We start from the raw sequence: 9,940 nt of genomic DNA, 5'->3' as shown, positions 1-9,940 counted from the left end.
CAGTCGTAGGCAGTGCAGGCTGAAAATGGCGCAGAAAGGAGTTCAGCTGGACCGGGAAACCTTCTCTTGTTCGATCTGTCTGGATCTACTGAGGGATCCGGTGACTGTCCCCTGTGGACACAGCTACTGCATGAAGTGTATTAAAAGTTTCTGGGATGAAGAGGATCAGAAGCAAATCCACAGCTGCCCTCAGTGTAGGCAGACCTTCACACCGAGGCCTGTCCTGCTGAAAAACACCATGTTAGCAGCTTTAGTGGAGGAGCTGAAGAAGACTGGACTCCAGGCTGCTCCTGCTGATCACTGCTATGCTGGACCTGAAGATGTGGCCTGTGATTTCTGCACTGGGAGGAAACTGAAAGCCCTCAAGTCCTGTCTGGTCTGTGTGGTCTCTTACTGTGAGAAACACCTCCAGCCTCATTATGAAGTACTTCAGCTGAAGAAACACAAGCTGGTGGAGCCCTCCAACAAGCTCCAGGAGAACATCTGCCCTCGTCACGATGAGGTGATGAAGATGTTCTGCCGCACTGATCAGCAGTGTATCTGTTATCTCTGCCCTGTGGATGAACATAAAGGCCACGACACAGTCTCAGCTGCAGCAGAAAGGACTGAGAGGCAGAGAGAGCTGGAGGTGAGACGGCAAGACATCCAGCAGAGAATCCAGGACAGACAGAAAGACGTGAAGGTGCTTCAGCAGGAGGTGGAGGCTATCAATCGCTCTGCTGATAAAGCAGTGGAGGACAGCGAGGAGACCTTCAGCCAGCTGATCCGTCTCATAGAGAAAAGAAGCTCTGATGTGAAGCAGCAGGTCAGATCCCAGCAGGAAGCTGAAGTGAGTCGAGTCCAAGAGCTTCAGGAGACGCTGGAGCAGGAGATCACTGAGCTGGAGAGGAAAGATGCTGAGCTGAAGCAGCTCTCACACACAGAGGATCACAACCAGTTTCTAAACGACTACCCCTCACTGTCACTACTCAGCCAATCTGCAGCCTCATCCAGCATGATCATCCGTCCTCTGACGTACTTTGAGGAAGTGACGGCTGCCGTGTCAGCAGTCAGAGACAAACTACAGGACGTCCTGAGCGAGAACTGGACAGACGTCTCACTGACAGTGACTGAAGTGGACGTTTTACTGTCAGCACCAGAGCCCAAGACCAGAGCTGAATTCTTAAAGTATTCACGTGAAATCACGCTGAATCCAAACACAGCACACGTAGAGATGTTCTTATCTGAGGGGAACAGAAAGGCGACATTAAAGACACCATACGAGGTCGTTCCTTATCACCCAGACAGATTCCTTTACTGCTGCCAGGCTCTGAGCAGAGAGAGTCTCACGGGACGATGCTACTGGGAGGTGGAGAGGAAAGGCCGAGTTTATATAGCGGTCGCTTATAAGAGCATCAGCAGGGTGGCGTGCTCCAAAGTATGTGGATTTGGACTCAATGACAAGTCTTGGGCGTTATGTTGTGAAAAGGGCACTTTTGAGTTTTACTACAACGGAATCCCAACTCCCATTTCAGGTCCTCCGTCCTGCAAGGTGGGAGTGTACCTGGATCACAGCGCAGGTATTCTGTCCTTCTACAGCATCACCGAAACCATGACGCTCCTCCACAGAGTCCAGACCACGTTCACTCAGCCTCTCTATGCTGGACTGCGGCTTTATTATAACTACGGAGACGTCGCTGCGTTCCGCAAACTCAAATAACCAGAAGTCACTGCAGGGATTAAATTCTCTGTTTTAACTCTGAAACTTACTTTTTCTTCATGTTTGATGCTAATTGTCATTTCTCGCCTGCACACAGTCACCTGTCAATCAAACGGTATGGGTGGTACTTTGCCTTCTCTTCAGTAGCTCTACAAGTATTTTAGTGTCTTTACATGGAGCTCAAGGTGCAGCCATGTTTTGTTCACCTGAGCTGATGCTTCTCTGCATGAACATGTAACCCTGCCTGTGCTCTCAACGCTTGCTGAATACTGACATCTGTCTGTTGCTGTCTTTAGAGAGAGCACCAGAGCTTCCTTTATTGTAGAAACTGTTCTCATCACATCGCAAGGAATACTTTAATCACATTTATTCGTTTGGCAGACCAAATGTCAAATAAATGACAACTTTGAGGTTTTATAAATTTGTAATAATAATCACGAAGGACGTCGTTCACTTTCTTCTTTAACACAGCTGAGATTCTGATCGTGTGGATGAAATCAGTCTGTACATGAAACCACTGAACACGAGTCATTTGACAGATTTTTCTGATTTGATATGTGAACAAACTGAAGGTTTAAATCACGAATAAACAAACATGAACTGTGAATTGTCTTCTTGTCTTCATTAAAGGGTATCATACAAAGCTGATGGAGAAACTGTGAAAGCACCATAACTGAGGCAGCTTTCCTCCTGAAACACCACAAACTACAGAGTTCATAGAGCTTTCTGTCACTTTTTACAACATTTTCTCTGTGCGTCAACACAGAGAATGTATTACAAAGATTTCACAAAAAGTGGACAAACAGTAAGAATTCCTTTGTCATGATGTGTGTAAAGAAGTTTTGTTGAGTCCTGACACGGACGAGACAGCAGACCCTGCTGAGTTGTGGACATGAAGTCACTTCATGTACCGCTGTGATGATTTTCATTAAGATGAAACTTCATGGAGCAAAGAGGCCGAGGTGCGTTCACTGACCTGGTTCAGTGTTGGAGCAGCGACGACTGTGTAAATAATGCCTGCGTGTGTGTGTGGACATGTGTTACGCATGTTGTGGGGACATAAATCTGTTTACACAGTCACACTTGGGGACTCAACTTCCTTATGGGGACGAAATGCAGGTCCCCTTAATGAAAATCATTAAATTTTAGGGGTAAGATTAGGCAAGTAGGGGTTGGGTTGGGTTAGTGTGTGTGTGTGTGTGTGTGTGTGTGTGTGTGTGTGTGTGTGTGTGTGTGTGTGTGTGTGCGTGTGTGTGGCTCCACCTGCTGTTTCTTATTTGAATTACAGAGGACAATCTACACTGAAAAGCCTCTGCACACTCTTTAACAACGAGCCTGTGCTGTGTGATACCTTCTGCAGCATATCCCACCGAACGATGGTCAGACGCTCGACAGACGATTTCAGATTCACTGAAAATCCCAAAACCAAAGTAAGAGCTTGTTACAAAGACACAAAACACAAACACATTGGCTAGCTTACAATAGACAGTACTATGATGCAGGATCAGGGTCAAATTTTAAAAGTACTGACAGGTCAGCGGAGGTTATATCCTAACTGGACCCAGCCACTGACGGTAAGCCTACAGTGGTAACTGAGAGGCCGGCCGTGGGAAATGAGAAGCCAACTATTCATTCGACCAAATGGTAACTCATGCGTCCAGCCACGACATCCACTGCAGCGGCATCTGGCTCGGCTGGTCGTGAGCTTCCAAGGCTGGGAATGAGCACACCGAGGCTAACCAAGTGGACTGACTACTGGCTTGGCTAGAAACGAGCATGGCAAAGCTGGTCACAAGCACACTAAGGCTAGCAACCCACTTTAGCGATTACTGGCTACGCTGGTAATTAGCTTCCAAGGCTAGCAGCGTGTTGGATGTTGTGTAGTATTTCTCCTAACACTGCATCCAGAAGACCTTAAAACTTGTTCAACATATTTTTTGTTCCAGAGTTGATGATGGAAAGAGCTAATCAGTGAACACTTTGCCTCCTTCTCATCTCTGCTAAGACATGCGCATGCGCAGTCCAATTCGGGTAGGACGTACGGATCGGGTAGCTAATCATTAGCTTAGCCTTGGAAGCTAATGATTAGCCAAGCCAGAAGCTGCTCTGGTGGATAGCTAAGTTAGACGCCAGAGTTAGCCTCTCAGTCACCACCGCCAGCTTATTTTTGGCCAGCGGCTAGCTTCGGCTGTAATATAGACCTTTCATAGCTTAACCGTAGCCTAGCGCTAGCATGCATTAAGCTAATGTTACATTTAAAAACTACTTCCAGACACAAACCACCGCTTAACATCAAAGATTTACAACAAATACGAACCTTTTCCCTCTTCAAAGGGTGTGAGTAACTTAACTAACTGCGTATGTCTCCCTGTTGTCCGTTTCTCTTACGTTACAGCCGCGTTTTTACAGGAACTGGGTGCTTGGTCACTTTCAAAATAAAAGCCGAGAAAATCAAAACAGGAAATAAGTTAATATAAACTTAGAAACAGGTAGAAAGACGTTGTAAAGTATTACAGAAGCAATATTCGGCAAAATTGTCCGATTACAGTTTTCCTCTGTCTTTTATTGATTGTTATCGGGCTTATTTACACTTTATGCATCCGTGCTGTTCTCCTTCAAAAATAGAAATATAGGAAATTTAATCATTGAGGCAGTTTCATGTTCGACCAGCAGATGGAAAACCTCCCCTTTCACTTCAGTTTTCAGGAAGGGAAGCTGTCTCATCGTTACTGTCACTAAGTGTCGATTATTTGTCCTTTTGTCTTTCTGTTTTGGGAGAAATTTTCCTTCAACTTTCCTTTTTTTGTTTTAAAGTTTGCTTTATTCTCTGTTTTCAGAATGGAGTTCTGACTAGAACAATCATTTTTTGCAGAATAGAAACTCATAGCAACATTTTCTGTCTAAACATCATGACATGTTGCTGACATGTTTCCTTTTGTAACCAAAAACCTGAAAAACACAGAAATACTGTTGACTCAGTCATGACTTATTCATAAATGAAAGAAATCTGAGATGCATGAGCCAAACAGTGACGGAGCATCTGTCAAACATGTCCAGAACATTTCTAAAAAAAAAAACCCTGAAAACCTCTTTACAGTCTTTTAAATTAAGACAGTTACACAAACATATAGAAGAAGATATGGACAAATGTTTGAATTAGTTCATTTTGTCTTCATGTATTTATTTATTTATCTGTATGTAGTTATTTACTTCTGGCACATTATACCTGAACTGAACCAACACAAACAGCTGCTGTGAAACTAAAGTTCAAACGACAATAAAACACAGACTGATTGAAAAGTCTGAACTATTATAACGTTGGTGTAAAGTTCATTAGTTTATCTGCCGCCTGTGTTTCTGCTGAGTGTTAATGAACTAAATGTCAGAAGCAGAAAAATGTCCCAAACACAAACCAAACTTATATCAAAACTAGAATTTAATAACAGAGAAAACAGCTCTTCACTTTCACATTGTTTACCTTCTCAATATATATATCCTTTATTTAACCAGGTAAAACCTCATTGACATTAAAATCTCTTTTCCAAGAGTGACCTGGCCGAGAAGGCAGCCCAACAACATTATCACGAAAAACAAGTACAACAATATGAACAGACATAAAACAACAGTTAAACACAAGCGTACAGGTCAATAACGCTAATCAAATAATGATAATAAGAGCAATGAGAAGGGGTAAATTAAACAGTTGCACTGATCAAGAGAGTTTTCCTCTCGATCCTTCATTATGGCCTTGAATCCCCTCAGAGAGATCAGCTCTGAAAATTTCAGATCAGTCTGTAGATTATTCCAAGAGGAGGGAGCAGCATGTTTAAAAGCTTTTCTCACATTCTGTTCTAGCTCTGAAAACCACCATCTGTAGAATGGAGGAAAGATATGGAGGGACTAGGCCAAGAATGGTTTTATATATAAAAAGTAGACTGAAAATATATAATCACAACAGAAGTTGTCTCAGGACACTTTCCATATAGAGCTGGTACAGACCAAGCTCTTTATCTACAGAGAACCAACAATTCCCAGTGGAAAACAGTGGAAGATCAGACATAAAATAATAATAATAATAATAATACATTTGATTTGAAAGTGCCTTTCAGGACACCCAAGGTCGCTGTACAGAAAATATACAAACAATGATATAAAATACAAGATAAAAAAACATGTGCAGAGGATGGTTAAGTCCTGACCACACACTCCTCGTCTTCCTCATCGCCCTCTTAAAAGAAAAGCAGAAGCTCGACATCACAAAAAGCCCAGACGGCCCTGACGTGGCGGTCTATGGGGAATTCCTCAGAGCCAACGTAAAGGTTAGACAGGTGTATAAACAGCACAGGTGTGTGGGCGTCATTCGCTTCACTTCTCCCTCTGAAAGGGCGCTCGGCCTCGGTTCTCACTGAAAGTGCTCCACCTCCACATGTGCTGAAAACAAAGTGTTTTCCATCACAGAAAAACCCAGGAAGAAATGACACATTCAGTCATGAATCATGAACAATTAAAGGCTAAAATGCAGACTCAGCTGTTGTGTTGCTACAGTCCGTGCTGGTCTGCTGTGTGGCTGCTGCTGCTTGTGGCGGCTAGTTTTAGCTTTTAGCTCCTGTTTGCGGACACAGATTCCAGATTTGATGAATCTTGAGGACTTTACATTCTTGACTCTGGAAACGAAGGTTTGACTCAAAGTCAGCTTTTTCAGATCTGATATTTCTGCACCTACAAATAAAGTTTAGTAGCATTTTCTACTATTTTTACTCTGTTCCTCCTGAGCTACGGCCCGTCATGACACGACAGGGGTTGGCGTCCATCTCCGCGTCCGTCTCTGGGTCCGTCTCTGGGTCCGTCTCCTTGTCCAGCTCTCTGTGCTGCCTGACGGTCCACATTCGTTTAGCTCCTGAAGGGTTTTCTGTCGGCTGGTTTTCGTCCTCAGCTGACGTTTTCGGGGTCGGGGCATCACAAAAGTGTGTGATTGTGATGAAAGGTTTCTTGACTCGGTGTCTGCGGGCTTGCTTTCATCAGAGTTGTCTGTTTGTAAAGCTGAAGATGAAAGTCCTCCTGCTCATGCAGTCCAAGCTCCTCCTCTTCATTTTACTGAATCAATCATACACTAAACTTCAGGTGGAGCCGTCAGGTAGCCAGTCTTTTCCGGCGCAGCAGGATTTTCCTGCTCCATGTTCATCTTTAAACACAGACGTGCTTCATCGTGGGAGTTTTAGACAATTTTGGGCCCAAAGTATATATCAACATTAAGTCCTTCTTTTCAAGCGGTTTGAACGGCGCATCCAGGTAAATCTCTTTTCTTGTCCTCTTTCTGTTTCTGTCTCTGAGGATGTTCTTCAAACTGACCTGAGGTGGAAACAGGAAAATACGTTTAGTGTCCGGTGGCTTTGTGATGTGACTCAGAGTTAAGAGGATGAAGCGAAGCCACATGAAGAGGGCTGTTACAGAAGCTCTCAAAGGTGTGTGTGTGTGTGTGTGTGTGTGTTCCATGACTTACATAGCTGAATAGGAATATTACAAGTGCTAATATCAGCACTGCGATGGCAACAAAGACCATGTAGGAGTCATCAGTCATCAGATCTTCTGTGGGACTGTCGGGACAATCTGGAAATGAAAGCAGAAATGAAAGTCACTCAAAGGTGAACCTGCATGACCTGCATCACATGACCCGCTCAGGTCACGATGACAGTGGTGTTCACGTCTCATTCAGGACATTCTGCTAACGGCTTTAATATCGGAACAAACCAATCAGCAAGCTAGATTACGACCAGATGGCATGAGTGTTCATCCTGAGCGCTGACTCCTTAAACGAGGCGTCGCACATCCAACGCGATGCACAGACCATCCCTCACCTCAAAGCTTGGCTTTGGTTGGACGGATGAAGATTCATTTCACATTCCTGAACAGCTGTAACGCTTTCTTTCTGTGAGTGAAGACAGAGGTCCTCTGATGGGAACGAGTAAACTTCAAACATCCCTCAGGAAAATGAGGAATCTTAAAGAGCTTGGTAGGATCAGTGTGAGGGTCACATGTGAAACCAGCATCCACGTTCCCCTCAGGATGAACCGTGATGACTTCATCGACTCTCTGACTTTTCATCTAACGCCATCATCAGGTCAATATTTTGCTTCATGACCAAAATACCTGCAAAACTACCAGTTAACGACATTCCCTCAGCCCCAACTGTACTTGTCTTTACTGCTAATTATTTTATCGAACCTTTTTTAACCAGGTGAGTCCCACTGAGATTAAAAAAAATAATAAATGCTTTGAAGAGAGCCCAGGCCAAGATAGCAACACTAGCGTTTCAAGCTACACTGGTTAGCAAATGTTAGCATGCTAACACGCTAAACTAAGATGTGAACATGGTAAACATTATACTCTATCTGCTAAACACCAATTCAGTACAGCACAGGTAGAGCTGGTACAGACCATACTCTTCATCAGCACGCTCAGGCTTAAATACCTGACGGAGGTTCGATGCTCCATTCAGAGCACACGGCAGCTGAGCTGGAGGTGATTCTCTCCATCACGCCCGCTGCGTCCCCCGAGTCCACCAAATAAAACACGATGGTGGACTGAGGCTTTGACTTTTACCTGTCACAGTGAGGAGGACGTGCCCGTCCCGGTTCTGCTCTCCCACAGGTGCTGCCAGGTGACAGGTGTACACGCCGCTGTCCTCGCACGTCACGCTGGGCAGGAAGACGCTGTGGGACTCACCCAGCAGCTCCACCTCTCGCTCCACGCCGGTGTACCATCGCGTGGTGCCGTTGGGGAGTTCTTTGGTCAAAAGGCCGCTGAGACGAGCCGCCGGAGGCTCTCCGACCTGTGACATCATCAGAGTGACATCATCAGAACCACAAAACAGCTGAATGGGAAACTGACGTCAATCTTATCAATACTTCTACTACGTCTGCCACTGTACCACAAGAATCTCTACTTCCATTGGTGGTATTATTACTCCTACGACCTCGTGTTAGGATTATTTTATCAAAGTATCACATTACTGCGAGAGTACTTAAAGACTGAAGTACATAATCTCAGTGAAGGTCTTTACTTGTAACTGTGTTCATAGTGTTTTATTTTGAACTAAAAGGAAATGAATACTTCCTCCAGTACAGTTACTTCAGCAAAGTTGAGGAAAGTAAGTACATTTATTTACATGCTGTGTTTACATACAATTTTGAGGTACTTATACTTTACTTGAGTATTTCCATTTTATGCTACTTTGCTTCTACTCCACAACATTTCGGGGGGGAATACTGTACTTTTTACCCCCCTACATGTATTTAGCTTTTGACATAAAAACACACACTGACATGATACATGACGCAGTATTATGCGAGTAATCTACCCAGAAGTATACAAAGTATCAAAGATTGGCCTCAAAGTGAAGAAGTACAACATTAAAATGCTCTAAATGTATTCTGATATGACACAGTGAACGCAGTCATTCTGCAGAATAAGTACTTTGAGGCTATGGTACTTCTACTTTTACTTTAGTAAAAGGTCTGAGTCCTTCTGGCTCTGCGGTTAGTGATACCACTGAAAGTACTTCTTCTACTGCTGTTACTTGAACGTCAGCTCGGAGTTATTAAAGTTATTCCAGGCTTCACTTGAAGTCCTCCAAGTTCAGGAAAATGAAAGAGAAAGTGTTTGGATTCAAATCAGCCAATGAGAAGTGTACGACGTCGGCTCCATCCTGCAGCGGTATGAAGTGAAAGTATTCGTTGTCAGTATTCCTGACTTGATTCTGTATGTCGTTACGTCCCAACACGCAAAACAGGAGCTGAGCGTCTCACTCACCTTGTACCACCTCACGGCTCGGTACTGGACGCCGGGCTTGGACTCAGCCGTGCACTGAAGGCTACAATCTGCACCAAACGAGGCCTGAACCTGCAGCAGGCGCTCGAGAACAGGTGTGCCCAGAGCAAGTCTCGCACCTGAGGGACACAAGCATGAATAAATTAGGCTTACTGTGAATGAAACAGCGGAGCTTTTCCTCATTATCAGTGAGTGAACACCGGAAGCGCGGGCCCTCAGAGAAAGGCGCGTCGCGTCTCCTCTGAAACACTCACACAGAGACAGCAGCAGAGCGGCGTTCAGAGGTCCTGGACTCATGGCGCTCAGGAGGAGACAGAGGACAGCAGAGCAGATCAGAGCAGAGCAGCTGTGGCTGACGGTGACACGGACAGGTTGTACTTATGTAGTCTGCGGGGAGGCAGCAGTCGTCAAAGC

General features: G+C 44.6%; 2 protein-coding genes across 2 annotated transcripts; one reads left to right on the top strand and one right to left on the bottom strand.

Moving 5' to 3' along the window:
- Nucleotides 1-2,298, top strand: LOC139333290 (tripartite motif-containing protein 16-like). Its single transcript, XM_070965565.1, has one exon. It carries the CDS (start codon nt 26-28, stop codon nt 1,697-1,699), a length of 1,674 nt encoding a protein of 557 aa, XP_070821666.1. The 5' UTR covers nt 1-25; the 3' UTR covers nt 1,700-2,298.
- A 2,821-nt stretch (nt 2,299-5,119) lies between these two features.
- On the bottom strand, nt 5,120-9,940 carry cd83 (CD83 molecule). Its single transcript, XM_070965585.1, has 5 exons — nt 9,781-9,940; nt 9,509-9,645; nt 8,300-8,528; nt 7,200-7,306; nt 5,120-7,048 (listed from the first exon to the last, which is right to left on the bottom strand). Exons 1-5 carry the CDS (start codon nt 9,821-9,823, stop codon nt 6,884-6,886), a joined length of 681 nt encoding a protein of 226 aa, XP_070821686.1. The 5' UTR covers nt 9,824-9,940; the 3' UTR covers nt 5,120-6,883.

Source organism: Chaetodon trifascialis, chromosome 7 (genome assembly GCF_039877785.1).
Source record: "Chaetodon trifascialis isolate fChaTrf1 chromosome 7, fChaTrf1.hap1, whole genome shotgun sequence".
NCBI lineage: Eukaryota > Metazoa > Chordata > Actinopteri > Chaetodontiformes > Chaetodontidae > Chaetodon > Chaetodon trifascialis.
This window is presented reverse-complemented; position numbering and strand designations above follow the sequence as displayed.

Coding starts and splice junctions, on each gene's coding strand:
- LOC139333290 (XM_070965565.1), top strand. CDS start 26: ATGGCGCAGAAAGGAGTTCAGCTGGACCGGGAAACCTTCTCTTGTTCG.
- cd83 (XM_070965585.1), bottom strand. CDS start 9,823: ATGAGTCCAGGACCTCTGAACGCCGCTCTGCTGCTGTCTCTGT. Junction 9,646..9,780: donor CGCTCTGCTGCTGTCTCTGT/GTGAGTGTTTCA, acceptor TGTGTCCCTCAG/GTGCGAGACTTGCTCTGGGC. Junction 8,529..9,508: donor GAGCCGTGAGGTGGTACAAG/GTGAGTGAGACG, acceptor ATGATGTCACAG/GTCGGAGAGCCTCCGGCGGC.